Source organism: Dermacentor silvarum, chromosome 7 (assembly GCF_013339745.2).
Source record: "Dermacentor silvarum isolate Dsil-2018 chromosome 7, BIME_Dsil_1.4, whole genome shotgun sequence".
NCBI classification, from domain to species: domain Eukaryota; kingdom Metazoa; phylum Arthropoda; class Arachnida; order Ixodida; family Ixodidae; genus Dermacentor; species Dermacentor silvarum.
In genome coordinates, this window is record NC_051160.1 from 54837395 (window position 1) to 54857345 (window position 19951).

General features: G+C 42.5%; 1 protein-coding gene across 1 annotated transcript in view; it reads left to right on the forward strand.

Moving 5' to 3' along the window:
- Window positions 1-19385, forward strand: part of LOC119458868 (transient receptor potential cation channel subfamily M member 1-like) — a 96754-nt gene extending 77369 nt beyond the window's left edge. The window contains exons 27-29 of the mRNA XM_049671479.1: window positions 139-318; window positions 3316-3438; window positions 19319-19385. Of these exons, the coding sequence (XP_049527436.1) occupies window positions 139-318; window positions 3316-3426 (291 nt within the window). The 3' untranslated portion in view covers window positions 3427-3438; window positions 19319-19385. The remainder of the gene's footprint in view (window positions 1-138; window positions 319-3315; window positions 3439-19318) is intronic.
- Window positions 19386-19951: the final 566 nt, after the last annotated feature.

Here is a 19951-nt window from a genome sequence, read left to right on the forward strand (position 1 = left end):
TTCTTTTTCATTGCGGGTCTTACTGATGCAACTGTCTGAGCGTGCAATATGCTGTAGGTTTTTATTTCGATGGGTCACTCAGCGTGCCAACAGGTGGCGCACTCGATGCTCATTGAGTGTCGTATCACTCCGTCGCAGTTTTTCTCAGACTGCCTTCAGGAGCAACCTGACACGTCTGATCTCAGCCAGGCGATGGACTGCTCGATTGCTCGCCGTGGCTACATGGACGATCCGATGAACACGGATAATTGCTGGAGAGAAGTCGAGCTCTGGAAAGTGCATTACGGCGGAAAGGAAACGCTGGGAGAGAAGTTCCAGGTATACGTCTAAAAACTACTATCAAAGCTTTTTTTGTCCGCGAGTGGCTGTCAGTTATCACATAAAACCACAAGAATCTAATACGTCATGAATCATTGGAAAGGAGATAGCGGGATGTCTATTCATTGCTGTTGCTTATTGTTTTTTATAAGGAATCACCATAATTTTCATAGACAGAATATGAAGACCACATAGAGGGTGCCTCATTTGGTATACGGGAATATAATGATTTTTATGTGGGATCTCTATACGTTCATATTGGATTATTTAAAATAGTAGGAAGCATGTGGAATTTTTTAAAGGGTGGCAGCATTTCGATGTGATCGAGCAGTACTGCAGTGCTTATGGATGCTTATTCACCTAATCACTGTTTTTGAATTGAAATTCAGAAATGATAAGGATAAGACAGATAAAATGGACGAGAAGACGATATGGTTCTGGTGAGAGCAGAACCCGTGTCTACCGCATTACGCGTCACGTGCCCGTTATAGAGCTACAGCGGCGGTCGTCCTGCCGTTACACTTGCTTGGATGTTTCTGTCTCTGTACTAGATCTAGCTCTGGGAGTGTTGGACAGCGCTGCTTATGGCCGTGGCATGTGGAACCTACTTGCAGCCGTAGGTGCCATCTTGCATGTGAGCTGGGCAGGAGGCATGTCATCGTGTCTTAGCGTCGTGTGGTTGCGTCTAAAAAAGCCAAGCGCATCCGATACATTTTTTTTTGTCTCGATGGTTGTCAGTGTGATAAAATTTACATCCGTTGCGGTATCTTGGCACTTTTCAATGGACGATATGCGAAACTCCGTAAGCAGGATTTCCTACATATCTGACTTGCCCTGACCAAGACGGCCGGATTCCTGTTAGTAGCGCTGCCCGAGCTGCAGGTGCACTTTGAAAGCTTGAATGATGAATCGAAAGGACGGTGGCAGGAATGATATCTCACCGGCCTGCGTATTGACACCTAAATGAGGGTACTTGTCCGATATACGCCATCTTGGTTAGGGCAAATGATTTGTGTGATAAACCACAATTGTAGGCTCGAGGTCGTGGCTTTGATTGTCGGCCGCGGCACCTGCATTTAGATTGAGAAGTCGAAATGCAAGAACGCTTGTGTACTTAGTTTAGGTGTGTGATAAGGAACCCCAGGTGGTCAAAATAATCAGGAACCCCCACCACGACGTGGCCTCCCATTGATATTGTGGTGCTATCCCGTACAACTTCTGAATTTATTTTAATTTTTCATGCTGCCTCATGGCGCTCAGTCAGAGCGAGTGCACGTCACTTCGAAACCATATGTTACTTTGCTTTAACAAAGAGTTGCCGTATTACTGGCTCTGTTTGCATACAGTGCTGACAACTTTGCACTTAAACCCCTGGCTATAACTGTTTTGTCTATACGAATATTATATCCTTTCGTTTATCGTATAATACTTGTACCTCTCCGAAATGTGCCTGTATGCAGGAAAAACAATATTTTTTTTTTAATTCTCTGGTAAACTGGCCATTTTAAACAAAACTCGTTCACTGCATCTAAAGATCATATTCTGGCTTACCTTTCCACTACGGCAATCAGCCAACAACGCCCGTGGGCAGGCTTTGTGCTAAAAGACTAGCCCGCCAAATTACTTCAGCAAACTGAGAATACAAAAGTGAGCAAAACAAGCCCATGCTAAGCTAGTGCATCAGCTTCTACATAACTAGTTTAACATTGATACCTCTAGATACAAACAGAAGACCCCTCCATTAAACTCTTTTCTTTTTTTGTCTCTCTTTCAAGGAAAGAAAGCGAATTAATTGGAATAGAATATCCTGAACTGAAATGCGGCGAAGACTTCCATAAACACACACACACTCAATGAATATCCCTTTTGAACCAGTTGCTTTGAGAATTCATCCTTCCCATTAGTGATAAGAAAGTGAACCTGAGCGAGTGCATTGTTACCAGAAGCTCGTTGCACAAAGTTTGATTTCCTCATTCTGCTTTTTTCACTGATTTCCGTATGCCGGCACTTTCTTTTTAACTTAATGTCTCTGTATTCAACATTATTAGTAACACCTCCTGTATACATGCTCATTCTATATACTATTGCATAATTGATTAGCTACCTAATGTTCCTAGGTTCTTCCCCCTCGATATTCAAGTATTTAACAGTGCACCCATTGTATAATATTGTGTAATTAATTAGCTACCTAATGTTGTCTCTGTATTCAACATTATTATTAACACCTCCTGTAAACATGTTCATTCGATATACTATTGCATAATTGATTAGCTACCTAATGTTCCTAGGTTATTCCCCCTCAATATTCAAGTATTTAAACAGTGGCGTATCATATTGTGTTATTAATTAGCTACCTAATGTTGCAAGTTTTTTTCCCCTCGACGTTCTAATACTCAAAACGTACTCCCATTCTCTCAATATATGATTTTTTTATTGACAGCAAGGTTTTAACTAATGCTACCTTTACAATGTGTACATGCTGTTTATGACGTTTAATACGTATGATATTTATCGCTTATTTCTGCCACTTTTTAAAAATTCTGTTGCTCTATTTTTCAATATCAGGTTCTAACTTGCTAACTGTGTATTGTCATGCTGGAGTGAACGTCAAGAGTAGCAAAACTATGAATGACGAAACTAACTTTTAAGTGGGCGAACTTGTGCCTACAAAACAAGTGACAATGAAAGCACAGCGATAGCTTCTTTTACGCGCCAAGTATTTTAGTATACAGTTCGCTTGCTTCCTCTATGCTTCCTTATTTTGTGCTTTACTGGGCTGCATATGTAAAGGATGGCTGTTCCCCCATAACCTAATTTCCAGCAGAAAAATGCCATTTCTGTTCTATCATTCTGCATCATCACCATAGTGATAGGAATAATATACATCTGCGCAACGGGATGCTCATATGAGAGTTTTGGATTGATTAATTGATTGATTGATCCAAGTAAAAAGTCATAAAGTGTTATTTTTCAAAGCCTTTCTGCTTCTGTTTGTAGCCCAATGTTGTATGGAGGCTCGTTACCGACGACCTGTTTCTCAAGTTGCCTTCTGGACACAGCAACCTTTTCAATGAAGTGTGGAACTTTCAAGGCACGTTGACGATGTGACATCATCTAAAAGTAAGGACCATTGGTAAGCTTTTTCCAAAGATAAATGGAAATTCGTATTTTTATAGGAATTTTTGTTTCACTTTTCTGCAGATACGCCTCCCTTATATTCAGGCTTCTCTATTGGCTGTACTCAATACTTATGTAAGGGGAAAATTTCCACCCAACTCATAAAAGCACAAAATGTGCAAGGGAAACCCTTATATCAGTTTCCTTTCTACCTTCGTGTCACTCTGAGATGTATGACCTTTTTTTTTCCTTTCGTGAAACTTCTTCCACCTTTAGGATTTCCGCAGAATGCATTTACTTGTAGAAGTGCTTAATCGGCCAACTCATATCATTTACGTGTGAGCACTATTCTTGACATGCTATAGCACCCGCGAGTGCCTAAATTTCGGTAACGTCAGTCGACCATGTTCTAATTGTAGTACAGTTCTTTGCATAATTACTTGTTTAGCGCAAAAACAACGGACACGTGAAAGACGACAGGACAAGGCGTCTTTCACGTGTCCGTTGTTTTTGCGCTAAACAAGTAATTATGGATTCGCACCGACTAGCCCGCCAACGCATTGTACAGTTCTTTGTATCGTAATTGTCTATTGCGCAGAGGCAGTGTCTTGGGAAGTACGTTTGAGTCGCATGTCGGCAGGTTTGCTTGAAATGACTTGCTATGAATGTGCACCACAACGATCAGGCTGGACGCTGATATTGCTCTTCTTACTGTGCGCTGTCTTGCGGAGACAATGAGTGGCGGTTTCGCAACCGAAGTGCGACACTAACCTGTAGTGGCGAAACAAAGACAAAGATGTACCTTATGCGTCGTGCTCAACAGCTTTAGTCTTCACGCATTTACGCGTGCGTAAGCAGTGCTGGTGTGCATAAGTAGTGTTGGTGTGCTCCGCCTACCAATGCACATGCCAAGTTTGTGCCACAGGTTGAAGTGTAATAATTACGAATAATCACTATTGAAGCCGTTTCCTGTGTCTAAACACAACTCTCTTGAGAGGGGCACGCGAAAATCTGTGCCTCGGTCAGCATTGACGGTGTCAGCATCATATCACTGGCTTCCCCTTTTACTATGTTTTTGCCACTAGTGCGTTGCACCAACCAGGTGTCACCACTTGCTATAATTTGTTCGGATACTCTTTGAGTGAAACAGACGATTCTGTTTGTATACCTCAACTAATTGGCTGGTTTGAGCCATGCACTTCGTATTTCCAGATGACGTAGAAATTTACTGACCAGTCAAAAAGCGCATTTCCTAGCCTCGTAACAACACCTTATCTATCGGCACCCTCGTTCTATTCTCGTGGCGCACATGGATGGCTGGATGGATGGATGGATGGATAGATGAGGCTGAACCCTTTATATCAGGTGGTGGCATACACCACCTAGCCATGACTATTAACATTCTATTGCAGGAAATTCTATGCAGGATATTTAAATATTGACATTTCGGTAACTAATAAGGTAGGTGTAAATGAGTACTTAACGTTGTTGGCCAGTTTTGGCTTGGAGAATAAAATTCAGGGCTACACGCGAGAAGAATTTCTTGGAAGTAAATTTACACAGACATGCATTGACCATATCAGTTCAACCACAACGCAAGAGGAAACGTTCGGCTGTATTATTAAAGAAAAAGTTGCTGATCATTATTTTGTCTCCCGTACGTTGTTAAAAGTTAGTAAAATGGCGATACAGGAGAGATCTGCAGAAAGGCTTGTAATTAATAATGGAAAAGTAGATAAATTAAGTTGTATGACTGGAATTCCCTGTTGCAGCAAAATCACCTATATGCTTACGAACTCCTTGTGGAACAACTGCAATCAATTTACAATAACTCGAAAACTAAGGTGAGGCTGAAACGGCGAAATCAGGCGAGCCCTTGGATAAACAAGGAAATAATTGAGCTATCCTACATTAAGAGTAAACTTTTAAGAAGGTGCAATGAGCACCCTCATGACTTTGTACTAAGAGAAGAATTCAGGCAACTGCGAAATAAAATTACAGCAAAAATACGACTGGCAAAAAAACATTACCAGCTGAATCAATTCTCGGCATGCAGTAGGGATGTAAAAAAAAAAACATGGAAAATTGGTGCAAACCACCTTAGGAAAACCATCCAAGAAAAGCATTGATGACACTTTAGAACCGGCTTTTCCAGATAAAAACAAGGAAGAATTGGCCACTGAGTTCAATAAGCACTTTGTAGAATCTGTTACCTTGTTGTGTAGACAGGGAAGGAAAATGGCGAACTCTACTGCAGTTGCTTCGAGCATTCATTCAGCTTACATGCCTACTGTCACTGAGTCGGAATTATGGGATGTGTTGAAAACAATGTCAATAACAAAATTGCCAGGTTATGATAGTGTTAGGATGAGGGATCTCAAAGTGCATTTTGACAAACTTAAAACTATATTACTTTTCATTATCAATGAAACTTTAATAACTGGGCAAATTCACACTTACATGAAAATAAGCGTAGTAAGACCATTGCACAAAAAAAGCTCCAAAAAGGATTATAATAATTATAGACCCATTGCAATCCTGTCCTCCCTCGCTTGTATCATGGAGAAAATTATACATGTTAGCATGACATCATTTCTTGACAAGTACAATCAACTAAATGCAGCTCAGTATGGTTTCCGCAAAGGCAAAAGTACGGTAAACCTACTAGAGGATTTTCATGACTTAGTCTGTAAAGACATAGATAACAATAACATTGTCCTTACACTTTTTATAGATTTGCAAAAAGCTTTTGATACTATTAATCACAATTTATTATTAGATAAACTCGAGAACATTGGTTTCAGAGGTCCGTACCTGTTGTTCTTCAAAAATTATTTTGCTGATCAAGCCCAATGTGTCCATGTAGGCGGATTATACAGCCCAGTTTTGAACGTTTCGACAGGTGTTCCTCAGGGCTCAATTTTAGGACCCTTGTTGTTCAATATTTACGTCAATGATATGACCTGTCTTCCATTGAATTCACAACTGTTTTTATACGCGGATGATACTGCCCTGGCGATACCAAGTGAAACGTATGAAGAAGCCTCCTACAGGATGCAACAGGATGTGCATCTTTTGGTAGAATGGTTCAACGCTAATCAGATTTTTATTAATACTACAAAAACCTGCCTACTTTGTTTTCATAGCCCATATAAAGTGTTTAGAACATTCTCAAATATATGCCTTCATGAGAGGAATTGTACGTGCTGTTCATGCCCACCTTTGGAACTCAAATTCAATTTCAAATATCTTGGTGTCACATTTAACGAAACACTGTCATGGAACTTACATATCGCAGAGTTAGCCAAACGCTTGCGCCTAGTGTGTGTTTATATATATGCTTTACGATCTATATGTGATGTATCCGTTAGAAAAATGGTATATAAGGGATTGGGAGAGTCCATATTACGATACGGAATAACAATTTACGGAACTGCATCTTTATATAAATTGAACACACTAAGCCGCATAGTGCACAGAATTGCAACCAATCTCGCCTATGGAACCAACTATCACGATAAGTCAGCCAGAGCCATTATAGAACATTTTGACATGTTACCTGTACACAAGCAATTTATCTTTGACATATTATACAAGCATTTCTTTCACAGCTCCTTCAAAATCTGCAACATTAAAGTACGGCCTCTCCGTCATTCGGAAAACTATGTCATACCCCGCATCTTCACCGCTTATGGCAAAAGAACCTGCATCTACTATGTTCCTTAATTCTTCAATAAAATACGCACCCTCCCGAGCATTACCGGATTAAAAGACCTTAAGAAGTTCCTTCGACCTTGGTTGAACGATAATATAGACTGAGGTAATTTACTATTTGCCATGTTCTTAGTGTTTTCATTTCGTGTACGAAAGTGTGCACGGTGGAAAATTTGCTTTCATTTGTACTGTTGGTTTCTGTTTGTTTGTTCTTACGTCGCCCAAGGAATTGCTGCGTATTTGGTTGATTTTATTTCTCTTCTTTCTACTATGATTTATTTGCTGTTGTTTCATGTGCTTAACTTGGCTGCCCAGCTCTGCACACAAGCGGCAACGCTTATGCAGGCTGGAACTCCTTGTACGAATTGAAGTGAATAAAATATATTATTATTATTATTATTATTATTATTATTATTATTATTATTATTATTATTATTATTATTATTATTATTAAGCTACTACACCACCTGTCGGGCAATCTAAGCACTACATGCCTATCAAAGTCCTTCCCTTAATCTGAACTAGAATATAGGCTACAACGGTTTGCTCTCTTTTTCACACTGCCACAGTCAGATCTCTTAAATGTTATGCCTACTATTTTTTGTTCCATTGCTCAATGCATGGTCTTCACCGCATTCTCGAGCTTCGTGCATATTTTCGAAGCTTAAGCCTCGTAAGTTATGAAACTGTGCACCTATTTTATACTTTCGAAGATATCGACTAGCTGCTGATCATGACTTGGCGAGTGTCTACACCTATGGGCCCCAACTCTTTGTAATTCTAGAAATTGTGACGTCACAGTAAGGGCGGACCTTTATTGAGCCTGAGAGATGGCACGGCGAATAAGGGCGGCGCCCATAACCAGCCTGAACAGCCTTCGACACAGTCCACGATGATGATGATGCGCCCGCACGCGCGATGAAGATGAGGCGCACACGCATGACGATGATAATGTACAGATGATGAAGTGCACAATAAATGCCCACAAAATTTCATTCTGGAGACCTGGGTCGCCTGTGACTCGGCGTAAGTTAACTTACTCTCGCAAAACGTTAGCTACCCATCATGAAATCGTTTCGGCAGGATTTCTTGTTGTACAAATTGGTACGTAACTAAGCCGAGCTAGCACAGCCAGTACAGACCTCACATTTCTTGCTGGCTCCTTTTCACATAGTCTAGTTTTCTTGTCAGGGTGGTCTACATAAGTTTCTTCCATATTCCGCCTTTCACATCCTCAATAATTCGTTGTAAGCCATGTCCAGCGTTGATGAATAAAACAATGTCGTCATCATAGCGCAGGGTCGTTAAATGTTCCCCGCTGGTCCTAAACGTTCCCAGCGTAACATCCTATCTTCCAGGTCTTCAGCAAACAACACCGCGAGATTGCGTCTCCTCGTCAGGCACCATTGCGCACCAGTATTTGTTCACGCTACTTTCGAAGAATTCAGGTAGCTGGGGATGCTTTAATGCCTGAAAGACAAATTTTTGCTGCACAGAATTGGCTCAAAAGGGGATATGGCAGCTCTGGTTGAGAAGGAAGCTTGATGAAACTGGCAGCAAAAGGGTGTAGTACTTGATAGGTCACGCAGCTTGAGAAATTGCTCAGTGCTGCCCTTAGCTAAATGAACAGGCACCATTGATAGGTGAGATGTGCTGTAAGCTGTCGCAAGGTGCAGCAAAAAGAAGCTAAGATGAAATTCTTTGAGAACTCGTTTTATGGCCGCGGCGTTATTTTAACAGAAGACTTGCATAAGTCTAATTCTGGCATGTAAACCGCCTAGAGCATTGCGCAAATCTGAACATGGACGTAGGATGAAGGATTGGTGTTTACTGCAGTGATACCCACTGAACACAAGACGTTTTGTAGCCGTCTTGGACCAGCCAAAATGAACTAGAACGTCTACAACTATTCAAGACGGCTACAAGACGTCTTTATATGTACGTTATGAAGACGTCTTGCGAAGGATGGCTTGAAGGCGTCTTGTTAAGTTGTTTTAAGCTATCATCTTGCTAAGACGGCTAGAAAACGTTTTGTAAAAACGTCTGGAAGATATCTGTGCGGATCCTTATCCAGATATATGTATAAAATATGCATTTCAGTTCTTTCCGCAGCTTTATACGGTTATTAGATATCTAGCACCCATACTGGTCACACAGCCGGTACTTAAAAACGTGCACATGCACTGCCTTTCTTTTGGTCTGTCATTTTACCATCCTGTAAGGTGTACATTTACATTAGCTGCACATGTGTTGTTGCACTGTAGGTCCATTCGTAGCGTCTATACGTATTTCATGAAGAAAAAAAACATGATGCAAACGTAAAAAAAAATATGCTAGATTCAAGGCAGCATACATGCAAGACCCAAGGCCTTTAACCACGTTAATTGAGAAAACAGAAAAAGTGAAAAATAAATCCAACGGTTGTACGTGCCTAAACTATCAAGCATACCGTAGGTGGAGACTCCGGATTAATTCTGACCACCTGGGATCTTTAAGATACACATCAATCTAAGTACACGATCGTTGTTGGGTTTCGATCCTATCGTACCCGCGATCTCGAGCTCAGGAGCGCGATGCTATAGCCACTTAGCGACCGTGGCGGGTAACGGAAAACGTGTGCCTACGCTGAGCAGCTACGCAAATTTAGTGTGAGCGTTAATTTCACATAGATGAATAGGTGAGTCCGATTATATATTTTTGTGGCAGAAGATCGCTCGAGTTATTACCTGCGCGGTTTTCTGCAGGCGGTCGCAATCGGCGTTTTTCGCACGATGCTAGTTCAACCTCCACGCCAGCGCGTTATTTGACAGTTTTTCGCTCCTACCGAAATCTGCACATTGAGCTGCATCACAATTCCGCTGTCAGCTGTTCAATCATGTAGTAAAAACTATAGTATCGCAAGTTCATCAATTCCTTATAACGCTTTTCACCGTCGTGTACTCCGAAGTTATGAGACTGAATCGTTCATTTCATCGCTCTTTCAAATTAAATACCTATATACGCTCAAAAGCTATAGCTAAAATTGGCGGTATAAATAATTATGTGTACTTTGGGGGGAGAGCAGTATAGCATGGCATTTCACCTAGACGTGTTTCTTTTGCCCAATTATTTGCAACCACAGCACGGCGATTTTAGAAGTGCACCACATATTATAGTAAGCGTTCCAGGAATTTTAATACTGCAAAGTTTATTTGCGACCTCTTTGAAATGTTTTGAATGACCCTACTTTGTATATTTACTTGGAATATTTGTCACATACATAGAAGCGCTAAGTTAACCAATTGGTAACAATATGTAACAAGACCGATATTGCAGTTACCAGGCCCGAGCACGGTTGGTCCGCAGCTCATGATCAGTGCAGCCATATACAGCCGATGCGTGGCGGGGGTATTATGCAAGCGTCTACCAAGATCGGAGCGCTTAAAGCGGGCAAGCTGGCTTTAGCAATAAGTTTGCAGTCCACGTGTACTTATCACAACGCTTACAAGGACATTGCAAAAAAAGGCACATTCGATAATTAGCGGTATCTTTCAGAGCCGCGTATACTGCATCTATTTTGTCTGCTTTGGACGTGTTATTAGGTGCAAATTACAAAATTGCGATATCGTTTAGTATTGCTATGTCGCAGAGTTGTAAACGTGATGCTTTCCAATTTTCGAGACTCTTTCGAAAGACAGCGCCGACATTAAATCAACATCTGCTTCCAGCCCATACTTTATTTTACATTTTATTTTAAATGCTAGAAACGTCATCGAAATCTGTGTAGCGATTGCCGAGAATGTCGATTTCACCATTCCTAAGTATCCGGAGCTAACGCTGCAAGCATTCCGCATTTCAGTGCGAGCGCTCTGCTCGAGCGCGTTTCCGGAGTTTCCTTTCTCCGTGCAAACGAAAGGCTAACGGCGCCGCGACTGGCAGACATGGAAGGAGGAAGAGATTGGAATTTTCTACCTCCCCCATGCCCGGCGGCCCTGGCTGCATAGCGCCTCTTCCTCTTCACAACCACTCTCTCTAGACGCCTCCAACTATCACGTGACGAAAGCCATGAGAGAGGGCGTTGGTTTGGTCGCGCGAGCTCAACCTCCCTTTGCCGTTCTCTCTCGCGACCTACCCTCTCAATCTTTTCCGTTTCACATCCTTCACGGCGGGAGCGGCGCCGGTTGTTCGGGCAAGTCGGTTCGCGCGTTTGTTTTCGACTTTGAAAACTGGCAGAGCGTGTTCTCCATTTTGTGTCTTCGATGCGTTAACCAAGAACCCTTGCTGACCCTCGGAGTACGCGGCGTGGCTTCTTTGACTCGGAAAGCGCATCCTGCCTCGTCGATACGGACAAAAAAAAAAAAAAAGTGAGTACCGCACGAAAGTGCCTTATTTCTGAGAATTGTTACCCCCAAATGCCCTTTGTGTGGGCATGTCACGTCTGCGCGACGCGCTCGAAAAGTATACTGTGAGCTTGTCGCCGTCTTAAATTAAGCGTTGATACATGTTTGTCACAGATAAAATAATGCTTGCTTTTTCCACATTGTGAATAACTATTTTATGACGCGTTTTCGTGTTTTTCTCGATGATCCTTATAACGTGCGAGATGTAGCGCTGCACTGACAAATTTAATTCCTAATTATATTGCAGTCATCCATAGTCCGTGGAATGCGTTCGGGACAGTTAGTGACCCTGTGGGGGTGAAATGCTAAAACACCCGTGTACTTAGATTTAGGTACACGCTAAGGAATCCCAGGTGGTCCAAATTATTCCGGAATCCCTCACTTTGGCGTGCCTCATAATGCAGATAGTGGTTTTGGCGCGTATAAGCCCCATAATTTTTAAACGTTAAGGAGAGTTAATTACTCATGACAGGCTTATCCCAGCTGCTGCTGTACGCATGCCGAAACTTTAGGGCTTCAACTAGTGTCGCTCGTTTGGCGATACACAACTACGCTGCTTGCTCTTCCAGTGGCCCACTATTCCCGCATTAATATTGTTGGCGATCACGAACGCGATCAGGCAAACTTGCGTAGCCGACATGATTTGTTTGGCATGTTTATTGTTATTCAATTCCTGGTTGACGCGGTAGCGTCGTTCAAAAATATTTTGCCTCGAATCTTGATCCCCATTGTTCTCGCGTAAAATCGCGCGCTTGCTGTTGCGTGTTACTGCGCTTGCTTGCAACGTGTTGTGTTTCAACTCGCATTGTACTGGTTGCGTGTGACTCACCTGTTTTATTCTTTTCATTTGCGTTTAGTGACGGTGATGTAACTGTGTACTGCGCATTTGGTCGAGCTACACTCACCCACGCTTCGAATCTATTGATTGCTGGTAGGCATTTCTAAAATATTGCGATCTTTGTGGGTGCCTGCCCATGGATGGAGACTCGGGAACACGCCGCTTTGCGCATAATTTTCTTTCGCGCTATCAATTTAACCCATAAATTGTGCATGGCTTAAATTCGCAGCGGCGTTCCTACCGCAAGTCATAATCTGAATATGCTAAATCTCGCGGGCTGAAAACGAAACGTTAGGTGAACTCGTAACTAAAATTCATGAAAATCTGGGGCTTTACATGCCGGAAGCTTGATATGATTATGAAGCACGCCTTAGTAGGGGACTTCGGATGAGTTTTTACCACCTGTGGCTCTCTAGCGTGCACCCAATGCACAGCACACGTACATTTTTGCATTTCGCCCCATTCTAATGCGGCCGCCGCAGACGGGATTTGCGCACCTTCAGCATGCCCCATATCTTGTTTCCTTGTTTGTTTCTCTGGTTAAAGAAATATCGCCAGGCCATCTACGCGTTTCCACGCTGTTGTGTTCTTCTTTCGGGAGTTTTACGAGCCAAAACCATTTAGCCGACTAAGCCACCGCGGCGGGTCACGCTGTTGTGAATTGTTGCTTTGTTTGTTGTTTACCCGTTATTTTATCAGAGCTTTATGGGATCGCTGAACGCACTTCTCTGGAAGGGAAGGGAAATTGAAATTTTATGTTGTTACGAACGTTTAGCATAGTGCTATATATCGCTTTATACCGTTGCCGCGACGTTCTCAGGCACAAGTCTGGTTGGCGTCTGCTCGCTAAGCTGCGCCAGTTGTACGCGTGGCGTGCTTTTTAGGCAATGCAAGCAAACCAACCGGTAGCTGGTGGATACGGTAGCGGCAATACTAGAACGGCATATGGTAAATGCTTGTTCATTTAATGTTCCAGTGGGAACCCGTGAGGTAACTGGATAATTAAATAAATTGAGGTATATGTCCCTACTCGCCCGTAGCGTCAACCGTTGAGCAAAATCAGACACTTGCAGCGTTCTGTCAGCAAGCTGAAGCGCTGGAAAACAGAACGATGCATGAGAGAGTGGTTTCCTGTGATCCACATAACGATGAGCTTGTGTTATCGCAAGACTAATTATTTGCAACGCTGAAAAGGTCATTTCTTATTCCTCTTGTGCCCTAGACATGCGGAAATATAGTCTACAAGTCAGGCCGCCTTATTGTTCCAGAGCGGATTATGTGTCCATATACGTGGTGTCTTTTTTTTAGCTGTACCATTTTTTTTAAATTGCCTGTGGCAGATAGCACAATTATAAATCTTGATCAAAATTACTTGATAAGGCGGCCATTACGTTACGAGAAACCAATATGCTTTCCGAATAATTTACTTAATTGCGCTAATAAACAAACTACTTTGCAGCACATATTTTAATCGACGAATTGTAGCTAGTGGGTATGCAATGCATATCGACTTAGACCGAGATTTGAGGACTACGCTAGTTTCAATATGATAACTTTGAATGTGTCCACCTAAATGCATTGGCGTTCCAGTTAGTGTGTGCTTCGATGTATGAAACAGTGTTTTCTCAAAAATTAAGGTAAAAAACTACATTTTTACTGCAAGTTTGATACCGCATATCTCGAAACCGCTGCCATCCTCAGAATTTGTTCCAAGTCGATATGCCTGGCATAATCACTAGCTACAATTAAAATATGTGCAATGAGGTAATTAATAAAGTTAATTAGTGTAACTGTCAATTGTGCAATTAAACGTTTTGATTTTTCGTAGAATAGGCCACCTCATCGAGTAATTTAGAACAATTTGGACAGCACAATTGTGCTGTTTGCCACATGTTCTTAAAATTGTAGAATGTCAACCATGTAGAATGACAACATACCGTATGTTCTCATTCTACAAGGTTTTTTTTTTTAGACTGAACCAAATTTAAAAAAAACATTGCATGTGGCAGATAGCACTTGGGCAAGCGCAATGGTCCATGTCATACCACATGCTTCAAACCATTTCGTTATTAAGCTGCTTGCTGTGTAACAAAGAGAGAGAGAAAAAGAATTATTCTTTATTGAGATGCTGGAGATGTTAGCCTGGCTATTCGCCTGACATGCTATTCCAGGCGCCTAATAACGTAATGGTTTGAAGTAGTGATATGACTAGCCCATGGCGCTTGTCATGTAATTGTCATTTTAATTGAGTATGCTGTTACCGGTAAGCTGAACCAACCGCTGAGTAGGTTGAGCTTACCACTGAGGCGAGGATGACAGAAGGTGAATACGTCATTATGGCCTCAGTAATGACAGAACAAGATGTTGGCCTTCAGAATAACACACGGATGTAATGTCCTATCGTTTGCGCCTTTAAATAAATAAATTCTAAGTGTGACCTGTATGTGTGGCATATGTATTTTTGTGTCCTCATTAACTGATAGTTTGGACCGAAATTTTTTTATGCTGCTTCACTTGGTTCTTGACAAATCTATCTTTCCTAATTTAAACCACAAGAATGATTAATACGTAGAATTTTGCCGTCTTCAGTTTTTCTGCTCACATTGACTTCCATACTTCGCAACAGCTAGGATAATAAATTCAAATTCAGTGCTGCATCTGGCTAATGCTTTCTCTTGGTTCTGGAGTTCATGTTACAAGAAAAAAAAAACAGAGGACGCCGATCAAAAAGTGGTAATAAGAATTGGACGCACGGAAGCCTTGTTCACAACACGAACTGCTCAAAACGACGACATTTTGCGTATGCAGGCGGGATATTGCCATCTTTGCGATACAGCGTTTTTCTGTAGTTTTTTTGTAGTCTGGATAGCAAGGGATTCCAGAAACTCCCTTCAAATCCACTTTCCTTAGCAATGATAGAAGCCTTGACTCGTCGGTGGCATATTCAGCCTGCCACGTGCTCCCCAAGTGCAATTCAAACGACATTGTTTCTTCACTTCTGATTCATTTCTAATTGATATCTTTGACATAGATTTCATGCTTCAAGCACTTTCAGAATGACTGCTTTCGCTGATGTAAAGATAGTCGTGATTCGCGCAGGCTGTTCTGTATACAATGCTTGGAACATATCTTCTGAATCTTCACATCTGCCTGTTCATGCTGCAACTATAGTGGGCCTAAACGTGGGACATTGACTTCATAGGGTTTCAGAACAATTGCGATGGCCTTGCTCACTCAAGGGACATAGGCGAGGGTCGTGCGAGCTCGAGGGCGCGTGTGACCGGCAATGTGGCAGGCCTCAACGATATTTCGTCGAACGAATGAACATTTCCGGTTATGCTCACTCGGACGTAATCTCTGCAAGTCGTTGTCAGAAATCTGGTCGCCAGGATTAAAGCAAAAATTTTACAGCGATCCCGGCAAATTTGCTCTAAATCAGGACGCTCAGGGCAGTGGCGTATCAGGTGGGTGTGGGTGACCGGGCTTCCGCCCCCCCCCCCCCCTCTCCAAATATGGCTTTTTTTTTTTTACGGTCTGCGCCCTGCTCCCTTTTGTGCCTGGCACGTCGCCTATTAAAAAAGGCGCGTACCCTTCGAACGTGCGGCTATTATGGGCATTCGCGTTTCAACGCTTCTCCGACGCCTGGGAACTTAAAAGAACGAAGCACCGCAGTCAGGACGATCGCGATGCATTAGCTCCCCCACCCCCACCCTCGAAAAAAAATATCCGGGCTAAGCGCCTGGCTCAAATTACGTCGCGAACATTCTGAGTGCGGTTACCCCGGAAGTGTTTCATTCGTTGCGTATAACATCGTTCAAGTTGACCAGTGACCTCGCTTGGCCGCGCGTCCTTGAGTCGACGCTGCCATTCAACATGTCCCCAAAAGGAGGCCTTGTCACGTGTTCTGAAAACCTGTGACGCGCGGCGCATATATGTTCCTGCCTGCACGTTTCATCATGAACTGGTACATGTGGACACGGTGTAGAATTGTTTTTCGGCGCAAACTGCTACTACGTTTAAATCAACAAAAGATGCAATTTCAAAAAAGGGCTTGCAGCATGTGTATGATTTGAAAACGAAAAATGTCGCTTGCGACGTAGTTGCGGAGGACGTGGCAGCCTCCAACCTGGCACTGGCCTTCTTGGACAAGGCTGTTGTTATCGCCAAGAATCCGGATTTCACGGTATATCTCGGGGGCTTGCTACCGAGGCTACAGATAAGGCCGAATCGCAGCGATGGCATTATTGCATCTGCGTACGGAAGATACCTAGGTCGGATTTCTTACAGTTACTGTTTGCGAACAAGGCTGCGGTATAACTGAGTGGGAAGTCTTCAGTCATATGCAATAAAATATTTTTATAGCGAAGTTGAAGGAGGAGCCAAAATTACGTCACTATATTCATTACTGCCGTTCACTGCAATATATGCGCAATGTCGCGCACAAGTTTGAACTTGTACAGAAGAAAACGGCTTTTCGGCCAGCAGAAGTACTACATGGCCACGTGCTCGCTGAACTTCTAATAAAACAGCAAAGGAAACTTCGGCGTCCTTAACACACCACTTAGCATCTGTCACGATTGCCTTTACGATAGCTGCCTTCTGTTTCAATGTGATGATCTTTCGTTACCGCTTTGAGTTGGGTCGTCTCTAGCATCGCGAAACCGGCGAAACGGCGACGCGGTTGAATAGGTTGCACGCTGCGACACCAACAATGTTCGTCGTGTGCGAGCAGCACGTGGTACACACAGGGAGGCGTGGCCTCTGAAATTGCACCGGCGCAATCTCCGAGGCCACGCCTATAGCTGCACTAACTAGCCTGCGCGGTGCCGCAGTGAGAGGAATTGCAGTGGCGATCTAGAGTCTGCTTATGCGCAACTACGCGTAGTGGTGACGAGGACCAGTGTTCGAGGGTGGATTCAACGCAAATACATAAACGTTTTAAACATCGGCAACGAATGTGTGCTCTACCCTGCGGAAAGCAGAAGCGAGCCTGCAAGGGTCGTACATTTCTTTTTTCGGGGAAAACTGAAGTTTGGTGTATCTATTGGCAGGATAAGCTTACTTCGTTGAAACGAGGTTATAAGAACATGGATATCCTCGGAGATTTCAGCGGGAATGTCATTCATTTTGTTGTATACAATAATTTGTTATATCCCGTTTCGTTATAACGAAGTTTCACTGTAACATAATTGTTAATCTTTTGTCTAACCTTCTAATTGCAGGTAATCTGAGGTCGAGCATCATTGGAACACGCTGAATTTTCTGTGGGTGCATCAGCCTGTGGAAATGTCTAAGCCAGTTCCCTGAATCGTGAAGTGTCCAATTTGTTATAACAACCAGCCACAACGCAAAACTCTAGGAGGTGCATTAGAAACATTTTGCTTATGTGGTGGCGTGTTACTTATTTATTAAAAATTCTTTGAAACCTTTGACCACTTTAGCGCTTCATTTGTGTGAACAATCATGCTTTATATTAAGCGTACGTGGCTTTGACACGTGTTTATCGCTTTTGTGGCTCTGCCAATATTTGAGTGTTGCTATGGTGGGTTGTAAGAAATGGGCCATAGGGATTGGTGCTGTCGGTAAAGCCAACCTTTTTTTCAATATTGCGAGGAATACGAACATCCTCATTGATTTCTCTATGTGGCAGATAAGAGGGAGACACTCAATTCCTTTATAATTAATGCTATAATGGAAGGGTGTTTTCTGTATCTAAATTCTTGTGCATGCCAAACATCCATGCAAGGAAACATTCTGTATTAGTGTTGCAGGAGGCTTTGATATTATTCCATCTGCAAATCTAGATCAGTGTTGGCAAGGTAAGTAAAATGATATTGGGTCTTCCTGGACGTAATGGGCAGTGTATGCTGTTTCTAGCCAGATCACTGAAGGTAGGCAACATTTTGTTGGATAGTTGACATCGGAAGGAGACAGACCATCTGGATTGCAATATTACCTCATTTTAGCTTCTGGAGACTATTTAAAATGTCATATTTGTGCTAGTGCTTCCCCTCCCCTAGCTGACGATAGATCAGGTGTTGAACTAAAGTTTAGAGAGGTCAAGTCCGTTGTACTCTATTTAGTGTATATATTCGTACCATGTTTATTGCTTAGTTGTTTCTTCACTTTTTTTTTTCTTCAAAGTGAAGATTTCGTAACTTTATGGAATACATTCTGTGTTGAAATAACCTACGTCGTGTTCAGATTTCACATCCTCTCCACTTTAGATCTAAGTATATTTCCACTGTCACTATCTTTTGTAAATACTATAAATACTGTGAAACAATGTTTAGGGCTTAGCTAGATACGAGCGACTAGAAAATGTCATGCCTTAGTTGACCAGTAGACGTTTAAAGCATTTAAAAAGTTTTTAAGACATCCTCAACACGTCCAGGAGAAGGTTTTGTAGCCGTTTTCAAAACGTTCCCAAGATGTCTTGCAAGACGTCTTCTAGCCGTCTTAGAGACGTCTACAAGACGTCTTGTAAAACGTCTGGTATCCCAAATTTGGCGGTGCATTAGACGGTCTTAGAGACGGCTACAAGACGTTTTAAGACGTCCGACAAAATCTTGGTAAGATGTCTTGAAGAAGTATTTAATATCTTGCCAAAACGTCTTCAAGACGTCTTGTAAACGTTTAAAATGGCTTTCAAGACGTCTTGCTTATCTTGTCAAGACGTCTTGAAGACGGCTTCTAGACCAATGTGTGTTCAGTGGGATAATGTAGATGACGGTTATTTTGCCTCTAGACCAATCGTTTATAGTCTATCCTGGAACGGGATTACTCAGGGGCAAAAAATTGCACGCTGATATTATCTACATATGGAACAAATCCTCCACCAGTGAGCGTGAGTAAGGTTTATCAGCATTCTAGAACACGTTTTGCAATGTTCCCGTGATTTATTACCTCAGTTTTATCTGCTCGGCACTCAATATCTGATGCTTTATTTCAGATGCGAAGACGGCTATGTTGGTCATGGGCTGAAGGGGAGCGCTCTAGGAATAAAAACAATCTTGACCCTAAAAAAACCTTGTGCTGCTGTGTTTTCTCTGCCGTAGTTATTATACTAGGTGTAATTGCGAAGACTGCCAGAAAATTCGTAAAATAGAGCAATAAACGCCTAGAAACAGGTTATATGTTTTATTTTCTCGCTCATTAGTGAAAATAGCTAATATATTTATGTAGTGCATATACGTGACCTTTCACAATATTGTAGACGACCACAGGCGGAGTCCTTTGTGTGGTAGGGTTAGAGGCGCCGGAAGAGCTGGGGTTGGAAGTGTCCATCGTTGTAGGGGTAACTGGGCGCAGGCGGCGACCGGAACGTAGCTCCAGGGAGGACGGGAACGCGAGAGGACGTCGAGGTCTTGACGTACCTCCACCACTTTATAAGACCGAGACTGACCAAGCTGTCGAGCGCTTTTTGTTCCAAAAAGGAAACGCCCCAGCATGCGCGAAGTAGTAGCAGAAGAGGGAAGGTAATGATGGCTATGTACAAATGAAAACGACGAAGTACGTTAATAGTGCTTACAATATATAGTTTGTAGCTACTGACGAGGTGATCTCGCGAGAATTCTGAAATCCA